The sequence below is a fragment of the Neopelma chrysocephalum genome, unplaced genomic scaffold, assembly GCF_003984885.1.
Source record: "Neopelma chrysocephalum unplaced genomic scaffold, ASM398488v2 Primary Assembly neopelma1_97116, whole genome shotgun sequence".
Lineage (NCBI taxonomy): Eukaryota > Metazoa > Chordata > Aves > Passeriformes > Pipridae > Neopelma > Neopelma chrysocephalum.
In genome coordinates this window covers 3,142,114-3,166,197 of record NW_020925758.1, presented here as the reverse complement: position 1 = coordinate 3,166,197, position 24,084 = coordinate 3,142,114, and the positions used below count along the sequence as shown (strand labels likewise).

The window sequence follows — 24,084 nt, the reverse complement described above, 5'->3', positions numbered from 1 at the left end:
CCCAGACGTGCCTGAAAAGGTACACCTTTGTATACAGGCAGTCCGTGTCACTGTGGTCCAGTGTTGTGCTTGTGACTGTGATTTCTCCTACCAGATAATTAATTATTCCAGTAATTAATTATGCCCACCCAATGCCTCTGGTGAGGTGCATCATTTCCTACCACTGCCCGATTTGGTCAGGCCTTGTGTGAATCCATCTGCAGCATCCACCGATGGATATCAGGCCCTGGTTGCTACAGCCATTGCTTCTGTAATGAGCTGAGTCACAGAAAACCCCTTGTAAGACGTTGCTTAATGCTGTTTGCTCTCCCTTAATGACCGAGTCTGTTCAAAAGTGAATTTGGAATTGGTGTTTAATCAGCTCTTGCCTCATCCTTGGAACATAATCCCCCGCAGATACAGCTTCCTCCTAGATCAGTGAATCACCGAATCACGGAATCATGATTAAAAAAGCCCTCCAAGACCATCGAGTCTTGTGCCCGACCCCCACCTTGTTGTCCAGCCCAGAGCTCTGAGTGCCACATCCAGTCCTTCCTTGGACACCTCCAGGGATGGGGATCCACCACCTCCCTGGGCAGCCCCTTCCCATGCCTGACCACCCTTTCCACGAAGAAATTCCTCCTGATGTCCAACCTGAACCTCCCCTGGCACAGCTTGAGGCCGTTTCCTCTCATCCTGTTCCTTGATCCCTGGGAGCAGAGCCCGACCCCCCCCCGGCTCCCCCCTCCTGTCAGGGAGTTGCAGAGCCAGAAGGTCCTCCCTGAGCCTCCTTTTCTCCAGGATGAGCCCCCCCAGCTCCCTCAGCCCCTCCTGCTGCTCCAGACCCCCATCTCTGTTCCCTTCCCTGCACATGCTCCAGCCCCTCAATGTCTCTCCTGTCTGAGGGCCCAGAACTGCCCCAGCACTGGAGGGGCCTCAGCAGCGCAGAGTCCAAGCTACAGTTGAGCAGCTGAACAGGAATATGTGTCCTAATATCCTGAGCATTGCTGAAAAGGTTGTCCCTTCCCTTGTGCTTCCTGTCCCAGGTAACCCCAGCCACTGTTTTACTGTGTTGGGCACTTCACAAACAGTGAAGGCCAGAAGTTTAGAGTGTATCTACCTCTAGCAGATGTGAGCGCAACAAAAAGCAGAGCAAGAGCTGCCCTGGGGCTCCTTTAATCTGTAAATCTAGGCAGTCAATTTATAAAGTGTGCGTAATTAATTATTTTGAGTTATTCAGGATATTATTACACAAGGAAGTGCATCAGACAATAACATGGAAAATAAAGGGTATAGCAAATTAGACTGCAGGCTGCACTGGGCTTCCAGCTTTGTGTCAACATTGTATTTAAACACCAGGCCTACTGAAAAAAAAATGCAAAAACCAAAAGAGGCAGATAATGCAAGTGAAACTACAAGTTTATGCTTTCTGGAATGCTGCTCCAGTACTTCTACTACCTGCAGCTAAACCCTGAAGTGAGTAATCTACATCACAAAACTTACCTCAGTGAGGCACTTCACTGGAAGCTCTGGTAGGAGATTTTTGTTATAACTCTTCTGTTCCTATAAAAAAAAAAATCCTGTGAAAGCAAAGGAACTGCCTGAGACTGGGCAGGAGTGGAGGAGATCATCTGGGATGCAAAGAAGTGCACAAAGCCTTGTTTAAGGAAAAGAAGTAGACAGAAATTAAGGAAATCCTCACATGAGAATAATATATAGCAAGTGAATTTAAGTGAGAAAATTCCCATATTTTTGTTACTCACTAAAAATAAGATTTAAAAAGGTTTAGGTATCCTATGATGGCAGGTGGACATCTGCCAGAATTTTCTAGACCACGTAGCAGCTTAATTTACGCTGCAGACTTTTAGAAAATTGCAGAGTTGGCATCTTTAGGGACCAAAGTACTTCCGTAAATCCAGTCCTAAGACCCTCACAATTAAAACCACCTGGCTTTATTTAAATACTATTGAGGAAGGATCAATAAATAAATATTTGAAAAAGCATAATTCAAATCAACTAATTTCAAGTATTTTTTTCTCAGTGGGAAGGTCTAACTGTGATGTGGTGCCTTCCATGAGTTGGTTTGCACAGGTAGCTGGATGCCAAGAAGTTAACTGAAATTCATGTTTAAAAAAACCTGCAAGTGCATGCAAAAAAATTCTTAAATAAAATTTTATGTTGCGGGTTATTTTGATGGGCCTGATTCTGAAAGAAAAGGAAATTCTGGCAGGTTAAATGTAACACAAACAGCTGCTAAGGATGTCTAAACTGATAATAAGTTCACTGCAAAGTGATCTTTATTGAGATGTGTTCACAGAACACAGTTAAATTCTGATGTAATGATATTAACATAATATGCTGTTATTACCCAGATGTAGCAATCATGGCCCATCTGGGATTCTGGGGAGCTGTTGGACTTGCTGCTGAAGTTCAATCCTCAGAGTCATTCCTTCTTGATCTCTGTACAATGCAGAACATTAATGCTGGAAGAACAGTCCTTTCAGAGGCTGCAGGTGAAGGAAATGAAGAGAAATTTAATTTACACTTAGGTTAACTAAATCTCCTTTAGTGAGAACTAATTCTGTTTCATTAAACTTCCCAGGACATGAAAGAAGGGATTATCTTCCTTGTGACGTTTTCTGATTGTTAGAACATGCTCACTGAACCAAATCATATTTTGGTTTTAGCAGATTGCCATTATTTTTGGGTTTCAGTGAACCTTACTGCAGTAATTTAGTCGAAATGGTCTGGAAGGCCGTGTTTGCCACAGTGACTCTCTTGCTTTAGGAATGCTTTTAGGTGATGGTGCTGCATTCTTCTTTCACTGTTGTTTTAGAATCATGGAGTAGTTTGGGTTGGAAGGGACCTTAATTATCATGTGGTCCAATTCCCTTGCCATGGGCAGGGACACAGATTGCTCCAAGATCCATCCAGCCTGGCCTTGGACACTTCCAGGGGTGGGGCACTGAAACATGAACTACCCGAAACATTGTGAATAGATGTATTTATACACAGGCAGATGTGGCGATTCTTGTTCTTGGCGTGGGGATTGTTTTACAGCTCCCTTTCTGTGCACGCAGCGTTTTACAGCTGCTCTGTTGATCCTGCACAACCCTTATTGCACCACCTTCATTCTGATCGAGCACTGTGTGGATGTGAGGGCCAACCCCATGCCAGGATTCTTGTGGTAAGGTGGCAATGTTTGCACAGTGGTCACACCCCACCTGTGCTGTTTGCGTGCACAGCCCGGTTATGGGTACGTGTAAGAGCCCGGATGGATATTGGGAATCACACACCATGTGGAATGTGGGACTCTGCTCAGGGCTACATTGGGAAGGGCTTCATTTCTAGGGAACGAACAGCTACCTTTGGAACCAGCCACTGGTGGCACAAAAAGGACCTCAGACACGGAGGTTACCAGAGGCAGAAGCAATGATTTAAAGCAGCGTGAGGGCAAGGCTGTGCCTGGTAGTTCATCCTTCCATCTGTCCTACTAGCTCTTAGTCCCACTTTCCAGAGCTACCTTGTGTCCCTCTGACTGAAAAGGTGGGATGCAGAGCAGAGAATCACAGAATGAATCCCAGACTGGCTTGAGTTGGAAGGAACCTTAAAGACCATCTCGTTCCACCCCCCTGCCATGGGCCACTCCATGACTCACTCAGGAGCTGGATCTGCAGCCTGCACGGGCACGGAAGGGGAGGCAGAGGCTGTGGAACTGGACTGTAATGCAAGGAAGGACCTTTCCACGAGAGGAGGTGGTTAGTGGGACAAGTCCTGCACCCAAATCCCAGACCAGGCAGGTCTGCTGCTGCTGCTGCTCCCCTGTCCTACCTGCCCAGCAGGTCTCTGCTCACACCTGCATCGTGCTCTGCTCAGAGAATACCAGCCTTGGTCTGCAGAGCATGTCACACAATCACAGAATAGAGTCACAGAATAGAATCCCAGAATGGTTTGGGGTGGAAGGGACCTTAAAGCCCATCTTGTTCCACCCTCTGCCATGGGCAGAGACACCTTCCACTAGATCAGGTTGCTCCAAGCCACGTCCAACCTGGCCTTGGACATTTCCAGGGATCCAGGGGTAGACACAGTTCCTCTGGACAACCTGTGCCAGGGCCTCACCACCCTCACAGACACCAATTCCTTACCCATATCCCATCTAACCCTGCCCTCTGGCAGTGGGAAGCCATTCCCCTTGTCCTGTCCCTCTAGCCCTTGTCCCCAGTCCCTCTCCAGCTCTCCTGGAGCCCCTTTAGGCACTGGAAGGGGCTCTCAGGTCTCCATACAACCTTCTCTTCTCTGGTGAACCCCCCCAGCTCTCCCAGCCTGGCTCCAGAGCAGAGGGGCTCCAGCCCTCGGAGCATCTCCGTGGCCTCCTCTGGCCTCTCTCCAGCAGCTCCACGTCCCTGTGCTGCTGTTCCCCAGGGCACAGGAGGCAGCTCCGCAGGTGAGGTCAGACCCGATGGGTCAGAGGGTCTCAGCTCCCCCCTCACGCTCCGGGGTCACGCCCCGCTCCCGGTTCGGGGGTTCCGCGCCCGCCCCTCCCGCACTACAACTCCCGTCGTGCCCCGCGGGTGCCCCCGGCGCGCTCTCCGCGCACGCGCAGCGGTGCCGCGCCGGCGACGTGGAGGCGGGCGGGGACCGAGAGGGGCCGTGAGGGGACCGGGAGCGGCGGCGGCGGCGGCCGAGGGGCCTGGGACTGACCCGGCACCGACCCGGCTCTGACCCGGCACCGACTCGGCTCCGGCGGTAAGCGCGGCCTCCGCGGGTGGACTCGGCGGGCGCCGGCTCCGAGAGGGGCCCCCGAGATTCCCCCCGGTTATCCCAACGCCACCGTCCCCTCGTGGCGCGGGCCCGTGTCGCGACAGAGGGAGGGATGCGCTTGTGTAAGTCGGCACCGGCGCTGCGGAGAGTAACGTCAGCACCGCCGTGTCCCCGGCCGGGCTGGGGCATCTCCAGGGATCCCTTATGGGAGATCCAGGGATCTCTCGCAGAGTCCCCAGGATGTGCTGGTGTCGCTTTATCCACCCCCCGGCTGCTCCCTGACAGGCATCCAGGGATCCCTCGCAGGTCCACAGGATGTGCCTGTGTGTCTTAGGGGTCCAGTGATCCCTCACAGCGTCCCCGGAGCGTGTCTGTGTCCCTTAGGGATCCAGTGGTCCCTCACAGCGTCCCCGGAGTGTACCTGTGTCCCCTAGAGATCCAAGGATCCCTCACAGAATCTCTGGGATGTGCCTGTGTCCCTTTATCCAGCCCAAAGGTGCTCCCTTGACAGGATTCCAGGGATCCCTCAGGGTCCCCAGGATGCCCCTGTGTCCCTTCATGTGCCCTCAGTACTGGAATGCCAGAGGTTCACACCCGTATTTCTTGTTTTGTGCTCATAATGAATTTATTATTCTTGCATAGGTGATGAATTGGTGTATTTTCCATCCTCTTCCTGAGAACCAGAGGGTTTTCTGGTGCTCTGCAGCATCTCAGGTCTGCTGGGGCTCATTCCACCTCCTGCTCTCTCCTGGCACTTGTTTTCATGCTTCTGAAAGACAATATTTATTGAAAGTGAGGCATATTTGACTTTAAAACAGAATTTGTCTCTTACCAGGCTTTGTATTACCTCCTATGCCTTCATGCCAAGCAGTGTTTGGTTTTTTTTTTAAACTTATTTATTCTTTTTAATCTTCTGTGCTGAGCATAGGGAGTTCGTGGGGCCGTAATCTGATTTCTCCCCTTGCCTGTGCTGAGGGATAACGTGCTGGGCTGCACCTCTCATCATTGGAGGCATTTTCAGGAGTAACCAGGCTGTTGATATTCCCTGCGCGGATCACTTTTGGGAGTGCAGGGGAGTGGAAAGAGGCTCCCGGGTGGTTGGGCCCAGTTTCCTAACGCAGGGTTGTGTAACCCAACGTTGTGTCAATTCCCAGCTGAAAACCACTGAAGTTGCTCCAGTTGGGGTGGCTTCAAAACTGTCCTTGCTCCTTGGATTGCCAGGAGCTTGGGAAGGCCTTGTGCTGTCCTTTCTGTAGGCTGTGTTGACTTTCCACGTTGCTGCTGTATCAGCAGAAGCCCATGGACGGCCCAGGGAATGATGGACCCAGCTCAGCACTCTCACCTGCCTGGAGCATCCGTTAGATCCTCCTCTTCCAGCCCTGTGCTGGTGTTTTACTGGCACAGCCTCGAATCCCTGATATTACCTGCTAAATTCAGCAGAAAAGTATTTATAGCAAATTATTGCTAAGATCAGGTGGCTCTGGTGCTTCCTTCCAGTGCTTTCATCAGATTAATAGGAAGATCCCAAGATCATAGAATCCCAGAACGGTTTGGGAGAAAAAGGGCATTAAGGAACATCTCATTCCACCCCTGCCATGGGCAGGGACACCTCCCAGGTTGCTCCAAGCTCTGTCCAACCTGGCCTTGGACACTTCCAGGGACAGGGCAGCCACAGCTTCTCTGGGCAACCTGTGCCAGGGCCTCACCACCCTCACAGCCAGGAATTCCTTCCCAATATCCCATCTAACCCTGCCCTCTGGCAGTTTTTAACATACTTTGTTTTTTACATTGTTGAGGTGTTTTTAACATGCTGTTGGCTGACAAAAGTTACTAAAAGCAAGAAATCCTGTTTGGTGGCTGATGAGCTGATGTCAGAGTGGAAGATTAAAGATTATAACAGTATTTCTTCAAAGTGTGTTCTGTAGTGTGGGAAGCCTCTTGCACCTTGTAGTAATCCCACACTCTGGCAAGTATAATTTCATTTGCAGTAGATCCTGGAGATAGGTGATTTAAATTGTGATGTGTAATATAATAAAAAATTATTACACATAAAAAAGAGATTTGTCCTTCTGCACAACATGCTTTTTTATGCTGTGGATAGATTTGTAGCTGTGAGAAATTTTTAAAGCAGAGGCGAACAGCCCTGTTGTAAAAATATGCATAATTCCCAATTCAAGAAGAGTACAGATGCCAAAATAATTGTATAACTTTTGAAATACAGAAACATATACCAATATTGAAACAAATGCAGACTTTCTAATGAACATCAGAGCACCTGTTTGAAGCTTTAAAGGTGGTTGAATGATCTTTTTGAAACATTACTTTGGCCATTAGACAGGTTTTATTTATGTCTGGGAGAAAATCTTTGTGTGTAACAATAATCTTAACACTCCTTACATAAAGAAGCTACATAGTTTATTAAACCATGCTGGGTTTTTCCTGACCTGTGTCGTATCCAACCCAGCTACCTGTTTTAATTGTGGTGCAAACTGAATGGATTACTATAAATTGATGTTTAGGTATGTGTACTGAGTATTAAAACAAACAAACAAACAAAAAGAGGGACAGATTCAACAAAACATTCTCATATTGAACAAAATTTCCGACACTGCATCGTAGGTCAGGGTATTGGTGTAATGTTGTGTTTTTGAAGACCATTGCTGTATTTGTGGTGTTAAAAGTCTCTTTTTGGCCACTGGAAGAAGATAAAACCAGCAGCATTGGTACTGACGTGCAGTTATGCCAAGTCAGGTCTCTTTATGCATATTCTTCATTAGTCTTTTTTTTTTTTTAAGCTCCACATCCCTTTGACACTCTTGTTTAAAGTTCAGTTTGTTGGTCTTGTTTTGTAGTTCCAGCACAGCCATCCTGCAGGCAGCAGGAGTCTCACCGGTGAGGGCAAACATCAAATTTACAGAAAAACCTGCCCACTGCAAAGAGCAGAGATAGTATTTTAACTTTCCTTTCCTGAAACTTTTGAAAAGTGTGTTATTTACCTGTAACAGTTTTTTAGCAGGTGCAGAAAGTTGAGCCTTTTACACAGAAATTGTGAGGTGTGCTTGACCCAACCTTCCTCCCTTCTAACTGTGCTTACTAATTGGATTAAAGAAATTACTGCTGCATATACTCCAGAAAACACTGGCTGTGTTTGAGTGCTGACCTTTCCTTGGTGTGTAGGAATGTCTGAATAAGGATAGAGGTAACTTTTTTTTTTATAATTGCCCCCACGCCACCTCTCCTCCCCCTCTGTCATAGGATGTTTTTCTAAAACTGATTCTGTCATTCTACTCTCAGATTCGTCAGGTTGTGCAGTAATTATTTCATGAAATGTTATGTAGGAGTTATGTCAGAAAAATGATCTTTATTGGTTTTGTAGCTTTAAATTTTGTTAGCTCCTGATAAATTTTAGAGGCTTTTGTATCTTCAGGGAGATTTGGCCACAAGTATGGTGTTTTGGTGTGGGCGTGTAACTGCCAGCATTAAAAATGGACAAAATTGAGGAGTCCCTAACAGATCTTGTGTCCATGAACTAGAGATATGTTTTGTTGCATGTGTGAGAATTGGACAAAGAAGTCCTTAGATGCTATAAATGTTTATTTACTTGTAAAAGTTAAATGGCAGCTCTCTGAACTTATTAACAGAAAGGTGTTTGTGGGATTCAAAAAAGCTCCTTCAAGACATTGAACATGTACCCACTGTCCTGCCCCTGACAAAACATGGTGGCTGAGGGCAGAGAAGACAAAAAGCTTAACATAAATTAGTTGTGTTACCTAATGATTGTGTGCTAATGGAGAGGCCAATACTTGGTGGGTGGAAATACAATAATTTGGGGGTTTAGGTCTTCAAAACAGGATTATTGTTTGTCACAAGCATACATTTGCTTTATTGGTGTTCAGTGCCATCATGTAACATCTTCATATGTTTTAGAGCGGTATCACAAGTTTTTGTTATGAGGCAAAAGGTTGGAATGGTATTTTTGTGTCAGGCTTCTTTGGATCTTGTATAACTTTAGAGAAAAGGGATTTGAGCAAAGCTGGTTTGTTTTTTTTTTTTCTCACCTGTGAGTCAGTAGTTCCAGTTCAGGGTGAGGCTGTGAAGATGACTAGTGAAGGTGACTAGTAGTTCATTTGAAATAAGATTTTTTGAGATTATTAAACAGGCATCTCCTTATCAAAATTAGTAGTTTTGATGATCAAACATTAGCCGTTTGGATCACCAGTAGCCTGGTGGTTAGTGATTGCATGTTACTATAAAGAATGAATTAAAATGTGTAAAGTTTCTGTGATGGCACTGAGAAAGTAGACCAGCTGTACATCTCAGTCTCGTGTATAGAATTCAGGTTTTCATTTTCCTGTCACCTCCTTTCAGAACACTTCATTGCAACATGACAAACCGTGTAGGGTGAACTGTCAAAGACAGAGGTGATTTATAGCATCTCTTGTGGAGCAGTCTGGGCAACCACCACAACATCCGGGCTCGCTCGCATCCGATTCCTTCTGCTTGAGATGCTCTGCCTCACTGTGAAGGTCTTGAAAAATCCCTTCTTCGTTTGGGAGCAGAACAACTGTCCTGTAGGTGGGATGTGAAGGAAGCAGATTGTGCTCTTCAGAATTAGGCTTTTATTGATGACTGACTCCCACGAAAATGCTGTGGAAAAGGAACTGGAGCAGAAAACACAGCATCGTCACTCGTTTTTTCAGCTGCATGCCCTCTCTGTGAGGGGCCTTCTCTGCCTGCAGTAAATCTATCAAGATAAATCACTTCTGCTACGTGCAGGACTCCTCAGGCTTCAGTGGAAGCCAGAAGGACCACACTACTGTCACTGCAGTGCTGCTTTATTCAGGCTCTTGCTGCGGAAGAGGAAGGCAGTAGAATAGTCCAGGAGGACCAAAAGGGATGCTGTGCTTGTTCATCCAGCAGAATAAACAGTGGACAAGTCAGATAATTTATGTTGGGAGCTGCCTTAAGACCTGAAGATGGATGTTTTTATTTTCCTTGTACTTAAGGTTTATGGGGACCACTTCATAATCCTGTGGCGTTTCTTACTGCTGTCCAAAAGTGCTTCTGTCCTAAGGTGTTGAGCTTTCAGGGAAGGTACTTTGGTACCTGGTGAATGGTTAGTGTGCTGTGCTGCTGCAAAAGTAAGTTGAAGGGTTGTAGGTACAGACTTTCACAACCCCAGGCAGTAGCCGTCAAACTTGGTAGTGTGTGAAAACTTCTGGGTAGAGGAGAAATGGAGAATTACCTAGAAAGCCAAGAAAGATGATGTTGGCCCCCAAGTTGCAAGGATAGACCCCATCATGGTCACGTTGTTTTTCTCACAAAAGCAGCTTGACTGTCTGCTACTTCTCACAAAAACTTTTTTTTTCTTTTTTGTGGTTTTAGGTTTTTTTGGGGGGCTGCTTGTATGTGTCTCAACAGTTGCAGTGTGAAAAAGTGAAGGGGGCGGATAAAGGGAATTGGAGAGAGGAGCTGTCGCCAAATATGCTGCAGAAAAGGGGAGGAAAATTGCACATCAGTGAAAAGTAAAGTGAGCAGAAACAGTCTTTTCTGCGTCAGTCATTAACTTAAAAACAGTAGGAAACTTTTTTAATTGGTCATGAAGAACATATTTATTCCATTCTGAAAACTCCCAGGTAGTTTGGTTGTAAGTGACTGGGGTGTCAGAGAAGGTGAATTCTTAACAGTGGTTTGACTGTATTTGATGATTGCCAGGCATTGAGCTATAGCTGAAATATTTTGATTCTTTAACATGCTTTAAAAACAAAGATTATTTCAGTGCTCTCCTCTGATTTAAAGTGGCAAAAAATCCCAAAGTCTGAGGATAGTAAAGATTTTTTTCCATAAAGATTCCTTTTACGGTCATGAATTGTTATTGCTGTGTATTTCTGCATCATTAGTTTTGTTTAGCAAAATGTTACTGATTTAATTGGTGAAAACAAAGTTCTTAAACTTTCATGCCTCTTTTTGTGTGAAAACTAGTGAATGATTCCTTGCTATTAATGAAATATTTGCGTAACTGCCTTTTATCTTTGCAGAAAGATAAAATTTCATGTCTTGGTTTTTTTTTTTCTTTTTCTTTTTTATTTTTTCGAGCCTTGGTAACAGCACCAAAACCTCTTCAAAACAATTGCCCAGGCAGTGCAGGTGCATAAACACTTAATGTGCCTGGGAAGCTGCAAAGCTGTCCTTATTGAGGGAGCTTTGTCACCCTGTTTCTCAGACAGCGATTAGGAGCTTTGGAGAGCTAACATAGCTGTGATTTGAATTACAAGGTCTGCTTACTGTTGCTCTCTTTCCTGGAACGGAGCAGAAGGCAACTACAGGCATTATGTAGGTAAGAGAAACTTTAGGTCAGCTCCTGAAATCAAATCTCTCTGGTTTTACAGTGTCTGTGCTCGTTCCATGCAATCCCAGAATGGTTTGGGTTTGAAGGTACCTTAAAGCTCATCCCATTTAACCCCCTGCCATGGGCAGGGACACCTTCCAGTAGACCAGGTTGCTCCAAGCCCTGTCCAACCTGGCCTTGGACGTTCCCAGGGATGGGGCAGCCACAGTTTCTCTGGGCAACCTGTGCCAGGGCCTCCTCACCCTCACAGAGAGGAATTCCTTCCCAATATCCCATCTAACCCTGCCCTCTGGCAGTGGGAAGCCACTCCCCCTTGTCCTGTCCTAGCAGTTAGTATCTGTGAGCCCTATTCTGGTTCCTTTGGGTAGGTGTGGTACCCAGTTCCAATTTCTCTGGGAAAATTGCTCTGTATGGAGCCTGTTGGTATTTCTGTCAGCAGTTAATCCGTACAAAGATTCTGATCCTAAGGTAAAGTGGAGGACCAGGTGACGATGTTTCTTTATGCATATTGTTTTATTTGTTACGTTTTTTCGGGCCCTGGAGTGCTCTGTGGTTGTTTACTGATGGGCAGAAATAAGATCTCTTAGGTCATGAAGATTTTGCAGTCGTTGGGATGTGATGAAACGTGGGACAGGTTTAGTGAAGCCAAGGTGCAGAGGGGTGAGTATTAAAGCAGTACATGCAAGATCTTGCCCAGATCAGCTGGCACTTAATTTGATCTGTCTTTGGTTTGACTACCTCCCTACCTGCCTTTCAGAGGTCCTACAGAAGTTTTGAGATATTTTGTGTGTTGTGTGGAAAATAGGGATGTTTTAATAGGAATAAAGTCCTGTGTTAGGGAATAAACTGGGACAGAACATTAAGGCGGTGACAGAAGTAGGTTAGTGAGTTGCAAAAGCTGGTTTGCTGGGAGCAGGAAGTTGAGTGTCTTCATAAAGATGGCAAAATAAGCAGGGCTTCTGGTTTACTGCAGCTTTCCCTGCTCTAGTAAAGCAGGTTGAAACACATTAAAGAAATAAAAAGAGACTTCCAGGCTATGCAGCTGCTTCAGACAATTCACTCTGATCCTGCACAGGAATATAAAATAAGGTGTAACTTTGGGTTTTTTAGACTGTTCTTTATCTGTGGATGCACTGTTGGCAAGTTGTGTATGATATTTAGTCCATAAAGCGTTGGATCCTTGGGTCTAAATATCCTTCCCTGTGAGGGTGGTGAGGCCCTGGCACAGGCTGCCCAGAGAAGCTGTGGCTGCCCCTGGATCCCTGGAAGTGTCCAAGGCCCGGTTGGATGGGGCTTGGAGCAACCTGGGATAGTGGAAGGTGTCCCTGCCCATGGCAGGGAGTGGAATGAGGGGAGCTTTAAGGTCTCTTCCCAGTCAAACCAGTCTGTGTTCCAGTGAAATATTATTGTAATATGAATGAGTAGTCAGAATCCAAATATGCTGTGTGGACAGTAAAATTCACATATTGGGGCTGAATAATGCATGCTGTTAATATAAATTCTGTGTCTTCTGTTGCATGGAGAATCATATATATATATAATGCAGTAGTCTCATAACTCTGTGGGAAGTTTTATGTTAGGAAAAAATATATATCATCTATATTATTCACGTTGTCTGCAAACTCAGCCACACAGTCATGGCAAGGATAGTTTTGGAAGGGGGAGCTGGCTGTGCTGGACAGATTAACAGAATGTCAACACTGGCAGTTAGGTTGTGAGACCAGTAGAAGATTTAATCCTGAAAGGAACTATAATTACTTGTCTAAAATTATTTAAATATAAAGTTTAGAGAGCATGACAAGTTTTTTCCCAAGTTCAGTAGTACACATCTGTGCCTCCAGTTACACTTATGAGCACAGACCCAGCAGGTATCTATTGCTGAATTGCCTTTAACTTTCAGAGGAAAAAATATATTCTTGTAAACATTGTTAATAATTAATACTAAAATCTTTTAGAAGAAACGGTAAATTCGGGATTTATATCTGCCCTTAGCAATTTGAGGTTGGAATGAGTCCTGATGTGCAAAACAAACTCCCTTGTGTTGTTGTGGAGCATCTGCTGCTGCATCGTGGAGCCAAGTTCTGGGACTAAACATATGTTGGGTATAATAGAGCATGACACTTGCAGACCAGGCTGTGATTCTGTGGGGGTGTAATAACACTGAGTTAAACTAAATGAGTTGCTAATAAGTTGTGTCTGAATTTCTTTTATTTTCCTTTTATTCCCTTTTTTTTTTAGCAAATAATTAGATTTGATTTTTGAGAGGAGATTTAACTTTTTTTTTTAATTTTAATGAACTATGCATTTATTTAGTGTATTTCAGGTTAAAAAAATTAGATTTCATTGGTAATTTGCTGCTGGGGCGAGGACTGACTTTTCTGGAGTGAAAGAGGATTTGCTATGATTTAGTGTTTCTTGGGTCTGTTGCACTTCAGCATGTGAGGAAGCAGAAGCTGTTCAACCTTGGTTTTTTTGCAGTGACTTTGGAATCCCCTGGAGCAGCCCTTCTATGCAGCGGGGGCTGTTATGAAAGTCAAGTCAAAGTAGGAAAAATCATGGATAAATAAATTTTAAATACTATCTAAAACATACTGTTGTAATTGTGTTCCAAATACTGACCAACCTTTTATGTTGTATAAAGACTATAGGGCAGTTGAACCTCTACTGCTTTAACCAGGCACAGCAATAGCACCTCTTAGTCAAGAGCAACATCCACATTTAAGTGGCTGTGTGTTGCATTTGAGTGGTCTTTTCAGCCAAAGGCAGCTGTTTCTAAAAGAAACATTTAATAGCATGTTCGAAAATGATTTAAGGTGGTGACTAGCATTTAATTTAATGTTGTGTAGTAGCATCTGTCTTGGAAATGTATTTGAGATCATGGCTAGAATGTAACCAGCTAAGTTAAAGCATTGGGGTTAATCTGTTACTGTTGTTAAAAAGCCTGGAAATGAAATGTTGATAATGTTCATTCTAATTGTAATTATTTTTGGACATTTTTGCTGTAGGATGTTCATGAACTCTTAAGGAGGGACTTGTTTCCTGAGTCACCTGATGGCTGGAGTTCCTCAGAAATGTCTTGCTTATTTAAAGCAGGGCCTGTGGCTGCTCAAGTTGTAGGAGCTAAAGGTGCTCAGGCTGCATCAAAAGTCCTTACACAGCACTTCAGCAAGCTTTGAGATAACACAAGGTCCTGGTGGAAGGAGTTAGGAAGGAGTCCACTCTGTTACACCTGTTTTATGTTTGTAAGTGTGGTCATCTAGAACTTGCGGAGATTTTTACTTTGGAGGAGTATAGTGAATATAATGTTCTTACAAGAGGGGAAAAAAACCTCCTGGGATATAACAAAGAGAGAAAAAGCCGCATGTTTGATTGCTCCAAGATTTGTTGGCTCCCAAATGAGTGGAAGGCAAAGCTTGCCAAATCCACTTATCTACAAACTACTATCTGGAGCTCAAACTAGCAATCGTGTTCTTTTGACAGATCTCAATGGCTTGGTATTTATTTCATCTAGAGGAGAAAATAGTCAGCCAGTGCCTTGTTTTCCTGTCGCTTCGGAGCAGGGCTGTGGAGTCAAACATGTTCTCTGCAGTTTGGAAGGAGCCAGCTGGGCATTAGGGCCAGGGAGCTCACGAGGAATTCCAGCCAGCAGCTTGTTGTGTTGCTCGAGGATGTGGCTGTGGCCACGGAACTGGGCGCCTTTTTGGGCACTGCAATTTGACACTGACTCTGAAAAAAAAACATGGCAAATATTTTGCTAAAGGCTTGCAGTTAAAGCACTATTTGTTTTGGATTTGTGTTAATGGAATTTAACCTGCTGGGATACTGTCGGAAATCTGGAAAGTATGCAGACTCTTTTTCAAGAATTAGCTTGCAACCTGTTCCCATTGCTCTCATATTTCTGAGAAAGTGGGTTAAATGGAGGACTCTGGGGAGCTGCAGCAAGCTGTAAGAATAGTTTGGGAAACAAAGAATATCGTTACTCAGGAGAACAGGCTAAGGATTTTGGACACTGTCAATGCTCTGACATGGGGAACTCAAGAGTTCCAGGTTAAGGTGGAGAGATTTGAAGGCAGGGCTCCAGCTGCCTCTTGGTTCTCTTCTCCCTTAGGTGTTCCTCTTGGAGCAAGTGAACTGGAAAACGTGAGCAGACAATGGGAACATGAAGCAGACACAGACTAGACTTGTCTTTTCTCCAAGAAGTAATGATTTAAATGTAGGGCCTCTAAGTCATTTAAAGGTGCAGGGAAGGGACCTGAGTCAAAATATGGGTCCAGGGCCAGCAGCGTTGTTGTTGGCTTCTGTGGTAGTTGAACGTGTTGGAAATGTGTTCAGGTTGGACAAGGCTTGGAGCAACCTGGGATAGTGGAAGGTGTTCCTGCCCATGGCAGGGGGTGGAACAAGATGAGCTTTAATGTCCCCTCCAACCCCAACTATCCTGTGATTCTGTGAAACGAGGGGATGCAGAGCTGAGGTGTCCGTGTACAAGTTCAACCTCGATTCTTTTACAAAGTGATCATCCAGTGTTCTCAGATATTACACAAATTGGTTTCTCTTCTACTTTATTCTATAGCTTTAGTATTCATTGGCATTGTTTCAAAGGCAGAATACACTGATTCTGGGGATTTTTTCTTTGAGGCAGCAAAATTTGTGTTCAGGTTAAGATGCACTCATTCGGTCCTGTGAGTAAGCATTCAACCAAAGTTCTGGAAATCCTCTTAGACTAATTACATTTCATAGTCCTTTAATGCTTTTCCACAGAATTCCCTGGCACGAAGTCCCATTTTCACTCCTAGGCTGCTTTAAATTTCTCTTCCTGCAGGTAGCCCCTGTGACAGAACCAGCTTTTTCAAGTGCTGTAGACAGTGTCTTCAGAGCTTTTTGCTAAGGGAGGTGTATATATGGTTGTAAGGTTATTGCATCTCCCATTGGGTCAGGTCTAAAGGGAGGTGGTGAAAACCCAACTGTCCCATAAAAACAAAGAGTTCCCTGGGTGGATTTTGGCAGAGTTATGGGGGTGGAGTTGTTGAAGGAGAAGAGATACTGAGTCATTGTAAAGGTTTCATCTTTCAGTATCCTGTCCTCTAGAGCAGCTGATGGTGACAGTGCTGGAATGGAGGGAAGGAGTGTGGAGTGGTGTATTTCCAGTCAGTAGAATCCCCTACAAATAAAATTTAGAAAATAATAAACAATGTCCTCATTCTTGTAGTATTTCACCTTCTATTGCTTAATATATCTTATATTCTACTCTCTGTATTGGCATTTTCTTGTTTCTGAAATATTTAGGTACTGTACATTTGCTCTAAATATGAGAGATAAGTTCTTCAGGGACCTCCATGATGGCTGCAAACATTGCAGCTTCTCCTTGCATATCTTTGTTTGTTCTTAGTAAGCTTTCCTCATATTTATACTGTTCTTTATTAATATTAACTTCTGCTAGAATTGTCATTTCTGGAAGTAATTGCTGCTGCAAAGTTGATGAGTTCTAAGAGAATCGGTACTGGAGAGATTCATGAAACAGATCCTGTATCTTTGTCAAGGGAAGAGTTGCTGGTGGGTAGTAGCTTGAATCTCCTAAGGTAGCTGTCCCTGTTCTTGTGTCTTATGCCAGCTCAGGAGTGAGTGTTTGGCTTGCACAGTAATATGTTGCACAGCACTTTTATCTTGGTGGGGATGCTTTTCTTTTTTCATATAAACTCTTAAAGCTATCAGTCACAGTTATTTCTTCCCAAAAGATGGAAGATCATTGAATCTGATATCCTGGAAAGATGTAAGATACTTGGAATCATCCCTGGCACATAGCTGATAGCATTGTGGTGGGTTTTTTTTCTTTAATTAAGTTGTTTATAAAGATGAGAAGCAGTGATAAGCAGCATGAAGAACTGAAACCTCATTCTTTGCACAGATCAAGTACAACACAGCTAGTAATGAAAAGAGGATTTGGAGTGCCAGCTTCTGCACTGTTCCTTCAAAAAGCAGCTGTGTTTCTGATGGGTTTATTTTTTATCTTTTTCCCTTTGAAGTAGTTGCCCAGGAACAACCACATTATTTTACAGAGGTGGTCAGTAGTACATTTCCTTACTGGATAATAGCACAGCAAGAGCTGTGCTTTCTCTGGCAAGGCAGGAGCTTTCAAGGTGTTGATCATTGGTGGCACGCTGCATCTTTACAGCAGCAGCCATGTTCTATCTGTGCGTATTCAGTTTGAAAATGTGTTTCTGAATTGCTTGTCAACCTGTCACCCCTGTTAAAACTGTGAATTCTTTTGCAGATTCCCCCACTGGTAGCAGCCTTGGTACTGATAAAACTGTCCTGAGTGTGATTTATTAAAATCCAAGTGAGATGATGACTGAAATATATACCACAGAAACGTCCAACTTCCTTGGATGAAGATGTTATTCTACTAAGTTTTTGAAAGAAAGTCTTTCTAGTGTCTCCCTATGCACCTGATTTTTCTGTCTCAGTGATTTTTCAAGGGAATGAACTAAAGCTTTAGTGCCGTCTAATTTAGGATCCTTATATTCCTTATTTGTACAAAAGACTTATGTTTCTCTCTTCTTCTTTTTTATTTTCTTCAGGAAATGAACGTTTAGAAAGAGATTTGCCAAATAAAGAAGATGGGAGCAAATAGCAGCAGCATCAGTGAGCTTCCAGAAAACGAGTACTTAAAAAAGTTGTCAGGAGCAGAGCCCATCTCTGAGAATGACCCGTTCTGGAATCAGCTGCTGTCTTTTAGCTTCACCACTCCAACAAACAGGTAAGAAGGGTGCTGAAGAACTAAACTTAGATAATATATTTATAGAAGTGACAAGTCCAAAAGCAAATGAGTGGTTATGTTAATTATTCCTGTTTTAAGTAGCGTAGGAATAAATGCCGGTGTAGAATAGGCTGTTGCTCCTAAGTTTGGAAGTGTTTTCCACCACCTTTTCCATTCATGTGGGTTTCTTTCTTCTTCATGATGGCTGTAATTGCTATTCATTCTCCTGGGAAAGATCTGAAATAGGGTCTGTAGTGTTGGGGGGAAAATGTTTTCTTTTCCTTGTTGTTTTAGGAAGCTTTTTCTTTTTTGTAGCCTCTGGGGTGACTGGACTTGCTGAATATTCCAACTCTTGATGTTTCCTCTCAACTTATAGTGAATTTTATGTCTTCCATGATTTAATTATAGGTTAGCTGTTTAGTTTCTTAGTCTGTATGGCTTTTTTTCACCTTCTTTTGCATTTTAAAAATAAGTTTGGCATGTTGTGTTCGTACAGATGTTTTCTAAATATCTAAAATTCAAACCTTGAACATCTTTTCATTCCAGCAAGTGGTGTGGATATAAATAGAATCAGTATTTTTGAGAGGATCCATAGCACACCTCCAGGAACAGAGAATATAAGTCTTTGTGACTTCTGTTAACCCAACTCCATTGCTAAATTCCTTGGCCTCTGTGTTGATTATCATCCTTACAAGAACAATCTGATATTACTTAACACCTTTAAGTGTTACTTAAACTGCTTTTACCGTTTACAACAGTGACCTGATGCTTTTCTGTGAATAAGTGAAAGTTCAGACAGCTGGAGTGGAAAATGGGTTAAGGTAAATAACTGTGAGGCATTTACTAGGTGCTATTTTTGTGAAGAGTGAGGAGGAAGAAGTGTTTTGGCTTCTACCTGGAGAGAATAGCCAGAGGTTAGGAAGAAGGTGCAGTGCTGTGGAGGGCTGTAAAGCTTGTGAAGGGTCTTTTGTAATTGGGAGTGTGTGAGGGAACAATTGTTTTTCCTCTAAGATCCCCAAAGAGACAAGAATTATTTACGGCCTACCCATGACTAAGAATATGTACAATATTCCAAGTTATATAATACTCTATTGTTTGGGGTTTTTTAGGGGGAAATAGTTATATATAAAACCCCAGCAATTTCTTTGAGTGGTTCTACTGTTTTTCCTTCCTCTGTGGAAGTTAAAGAGTTTTTCATAGTTTGCTTTGCTATTCACAGAATCAGATCCAGCGCAGAGTAAATTTGCTAAAAAATAAACCCCACCCAACTCAACAAAGCAAAAACCTAACTAAACAAAAAAAACCCCAAGCAGTAAATATAATTAAAAAACAAAGCAAAAAACAACAACAAAAAAAATTATCCAAACGCAGGTTGAAAGCTTTAATTAGCTGAACACCAGATGGTGCTCTTGCCTGGCAGCTGGAGGAGAAATATTTTTAGAGGCATCTTTTTCTGCAGCTTAATAATTGGAGGGAAACAGAAATTTCCCGTTAACTTGCACATCTATCTGAGAGAACCATTTGACAAGTGATTTTTGGACTATTTTGGCACCCTCAGCCATTGTCTATATCAGATAACCTTGCCTGCAGGAACGGAACAATAGAGGTCAATATTCATCTCTGAGACTAGAATCTTGCAATTTGTCAAGTTAACTCTGTTTTTAATGAGGCCTGAGTGTAGGTCATACCTTTGTCAGGAGCAAGATGCTGGTTTGTGACTTGTGGAAGGGAGTCAGTTGAATGGGACGGAGTTTTAAAGTTTTCTTCTCTTCTTAAAGTTACTTTTTCTCTTGCAAAATTAGTGACTGTTTGCAAGTGTTATTGGGAGCCATATAAGTGTTGTGGGTTGTTTTTGTGGAGGTAAATGGTGATACTCTAGAGCAAAGGATTTATTTCCTCAAGTTTTTGCAAAGATGGGACTAATATGATCCCCAGGGAGAAGAGGGTTGTCTTTTCTGGATGCTGCTTTGGACGTAATTCTGTTCTACATAGACGGTACCAGAGGGAAAAAGGGGGAGAAATACATGAGAAGAGAAGGCAGTAGGAAAATGCATTTTAGTAGGAAAAGCAATCAACTAAAGCCAAAATATCCAAGGAAAAACCAGCAATGTGGGGAAGTTGCTGGGGTGGGGCTGGGGTAGATTTCCTCCTTTCAGCAGCAGGTGCCTGGCACATTCACCTTGTTGTCAGGAAACCTTGACCACAGCAAGGAACCAGTATCTGCAAGGGAGACATCTAACAGGAATCTGAATTGGTATAAGTGAAGTTTGTAGGGTTTCTAACACTTTTCCACGTTTGCTTTCTCTAGGGAGGGACGTGTGACTAGTGCTTTGCTTTACAGGAGCTGTTCCAAGTTAGTCCAGGTACTGCTGGTCCCAGGTGACAAACTGAGCTGGATCTTCTGAGGAACAATAGTTTTTTAATCTTCGAAATCAGAAGCCTAGGGCTTGGCTTGAGAGATGGGGAATTACTGTCTTTCTGCTCTGAGAAACACAAGGACATGATACTGTATCTTGTATTATAATGGCACCTCTCTCTGTGATCTGCTGTCTGTCTTCATTTTTGTTTTGCTGTGCTTGTCTTGGCACTTTTGTACTCTCTTCTGTGTCCTTATTTTGCTTTTCCCTCTTTTCCCTTTCAGTTTGGTTATGTTCTTCCTCTATTCATCCTTTTCTCATCTTCCTGGTTCTCTCCTTTGGTTTCTCTCCCCAGCCCTATGTGTCTTAATCTCTCTTTTTGTGATTTCACATACAGTTCTTTAGCATTGCTCATTTCCTCAGCCATGCCTTCTTTACTGGGTTTATTTTTTCAGTCCTGTTAACTTCTTGAACTGTTCCTGTGAAGAACACGAGGTAGTTTTCTCTGGGGAATAAAGTTTGCCAAATACCAGCGCTGCTGACTGCGAAGTCACTGTGTCTCTGTCAGCATCACTGATGCAAGATGCTCTTGCCCTTTCACTATCTCTTCCAGTGTTTATCTGGTTCTCTTGTGGGTTTAATCAGGAACTAATCTGTCTGAAAAATAACACGGCCAAAAAAATGTGTTTGTTTTTTCAGCCAAGTTAATTCCCTAGAGTGATTCATACCTTGGCGCCACAAAACAATTCTGGCATAGTGAGGGATTGATTTTTTGGGGGGGAGGCACAGCAGACTGTTGGGCTGAAGGGTGAGATTGCTTAAAACTGCTGTTTTAACCATCCAAAAATGAGTGGGAAAGCATGTGGTCAAAGCAGAGCTGGCTGGTAGGAGTGTAACATTCTGCTTTTCTGGGCTGTTTGTTCTTCCTCGAGTAATGTTGATTTTCTTAATAATTAGGCAAGTATTAAGAGGAAATATTATGTGTAACATTCTGTTCTGTGTATTCACAAACCCTGATTGTGAATCAGCTGTCAGTAATCAGCAATGAGCTGATGGTGAATCCCTGTGACTCCCCTGCCAGGAGTGATGGTAACAGCCAGAGCCAGCCTCAGCTATTTGGCGGGTAAGGGAGTCCACTGGGGCCTTTCACAGTCTAGGAGTGGTAGGAGATAAGTGGTACATACATAAGTGATAGTAAAAGGGAAAGTTACCAGCAGTTTAGTTTTAGGTTGCCTCATGCTTTCTGCTGTAAAAGGTTTATTGTGATATCATCTGACAGAAGTTTCTGCTGAGAAATTTCTGGTTTCAGCCATTTGGAAGTACTTGGTGCTCCAATTTCACACTCCTGCATGTTCTTATTTTTTTTTTTCCCCCTTCACGGGTCTTTAGTTGTTGCACAGAATGGACTCCTGGGAGCTGAATTAAAATTGTATAAAACCTCTTTAAATCTTCCACTTCTACCTTTCAAGTGGTTGACTTATCAATCTGAATGATGTTTGGATATTGGAAAAACAAAATACAGCTTTTCTGGATGACTCTTCTAGTTATTGTTACGATGAAGAGCTGTGAAGTTTACTTTGGAGCCTTAGCTCTCAGTCTAGGCAGACCTTGTGTTTGTCTGGCTCTCCTATGAGTTGCTACCAAGAATGCAACCTCCTCCTTAGCAGTGGTATTAGTTACAATTATTTTCTGATGGAAAACTTACAAGTTAACTAAAGCAGAACTTGCTGAAAATCATGTGCTTAATATTTACTGTTCAGCTTTGTTCCTTCCCTGGAGTTATTAATGAGTTGCTGGTTCAGGAATAGTGTGCATGGGCCTTTAGTGGAAAGACATAAAAATGAGCAGCTTTTATGTTGCCTTAACGTGGTACATTTTTAAAGTGGTACAATAAATCATATGCAGCCTTATGTTCTTTGATGTCTTTCCTCCAACTAGTCCATTAAAATCAGCATTCCCACAGTATGAATTGACTAAATGGGCTGATTCTTCTGTTTTGTATTCAATGGCAAAGAAAAAAGGCCTTAGTATGAGGAAAAACAGTCAGGAAAGCTGCTCCTTTGGGGTTTTTTTCTGCCTCCTTTTTTAGAGGGGGTGGTTGTCTGCTTTGGTTTGGGTCTTTTTCTTACCGTACCAAGGGCAGGTGTCCTGGTATGGATATGTTTGTAATTACAGTTTGTATGCAGAATGTTTCCTCTTGCCATGTTGAGACACTTTAACAAAAGTCACTGCCACTTTGAAACCTCTTGTATGGTGATGCTGTTAAAATAAAAGGGGATAAGACCACGTTCTTCGAAGTTCACTGCTGTCAGGAAGCAACTTTTGCTGCCTCCTAGTACTTGTGGTTTTGTTCAAGTCTGTGGGACTGATTGATAATAAATTTATAGTAAGGCAACTGAATTCAGCTGCTCTAAAATAATCCTCTTTATAACACTACTGGGTTTTTTTCCTTCTGTTTTTTTTTTCCCCTCTTCTCTTTGGAAATAATGTTTTTTTACAGTATATGCCATAATAGCTGACCGCAGAATCCGGCTGTCTGGTAGTTTGAAGCCAGAAATAAAAGTCTGCAGTCAATGAAAACGATGAAATCTTTTTTGACTGGCAGACTGCTCGATTTACCATTCTTTCCCACCTCCACCGAGGAGATGTTTCTTACAGAAAACTCACTCCCTGGTGAAGAAACTCCTTGTACTCTGATCAGCAACTACAAAGTGATTAAATCCCAACAAATTAACGATTATCCTTGGTTACTCTTTACTTCCACCACGGATGGGTGGTAGCTGGAGTCACACAGATTCTTCCTGTGTATGGGTGGGTTTGTAGTGGCAATTGGTGTGCAAAATACTCTTACTGCTTGGTGTTGGGATGTTACAGGCAATAATCACTGCCACTGTTAAACCTCTCCTGATTTTATACCTTTAAAATTAAACAAGATAAAACCATTTTCTTTAAAGAAGTCTGTGCTGTCAAGGGAGCAAATTTTGCTATTATTAATTTTAGTTTTGCTGAAGTCTGTGGACTTAACCCTCTACATAAAAAAAAAAGCAAATAAAATAATTTCTTTCTCTTATGAAGTACTTTGAAAATGCTGGCCATCAGATCACAGGATGAGGCAGGAACTCCTGTGAAGCCTGGAATTTTTTCCTAAAGTGTGTGGGAAGCAACTCTGCACCTCACATACTTGCTTGGATCTAAGTGGGCCAGTCAAGCCAGCGTGGTTAAGAATATTTTGCTTTAAATCCTCAGTGTTTCCCCCCTGTGCTCACAAGCCTGTTTGAATCCCCACACCAGGTGGTACCTTTTGCTCATTCCTTGGAAAACTGTAGAACTGATAAATATGTAAATATGTACAGCTTTCCCAAAACGAGGTAGCTTAGTTCAGGTAGTGCCAGTTTAAATACATAATTACAAGAACAAACTCACCCAGGTCATTGCGATCATGCTGTTAAAGATCCGTGGCTTGAAACTGGTGTTTCATGTCATATTATTTCATATTCCAACCTAAACCCAGAATGGTTCAGGTTGGAAAACGTGTGGGGTTTTTCATGTGCTTTGCTGAAAGATTGTGGTCTCCTTGATCCTCCCATAGATACTTTGTTACAATTAAATATATTATGTCGAAGGGGAACGATATAAATGCATTTTAAACTTAGTCCCAAATTGCCATGATATTCCCAGATATTTGCCTAAAATCATGGAATTGTTTAGGTTGGAAAAACCCTCCAAGGCCATCAAGTCCAACCATTCCCCAGCACTGCCAAGGCCACCACTAACCCATGTCCCCAAGTGCCACATCCACAGGGCTTTTAAATCCCTTCAGGGATGGGGATTCCACCATTGCCCTGGGCAACCCCTTCCAATGCCTGACAGCCCTTTCCATGAAG

General features: G+C 43.1%; 1 protein-coding gene across 4 annotated transcripts in view; it reads left to right on the top strand.

The window, feature by feature from the left end:
- Nucleotides 1-4,611: 4,611 nt before the first annotated feature.
- Nucleotides 4,612-24,084, top strand: part of DYM (dymeclin) — a 215,703-nt gene continuing 196,230 nt past the window's right edge. For 2 of the 4 annotated variants that reach the window (XM_027671645.1, XM_027671642.1), the window contains exons 1-2: nucleotides 4,612-4,722; nucleotides 17,663-17,843. In XM_027671645.1, coding sequence (XP_027527446.1) covers nucleotides 17,704-17,843 — 140 coding nt within the window. In that variant the 5' untranslated portion in view covers nucleotides 4,612-4,722; nucleotides 17,663-17,703. The remainder of the gene's footprint in view (nucleotides 4,723-17,662; nucleotides 17,844-24,084) is intronic. The other 2 variants (XM_027671643.1, XM_027671644.1) reach the window with 2 other exon arrangements.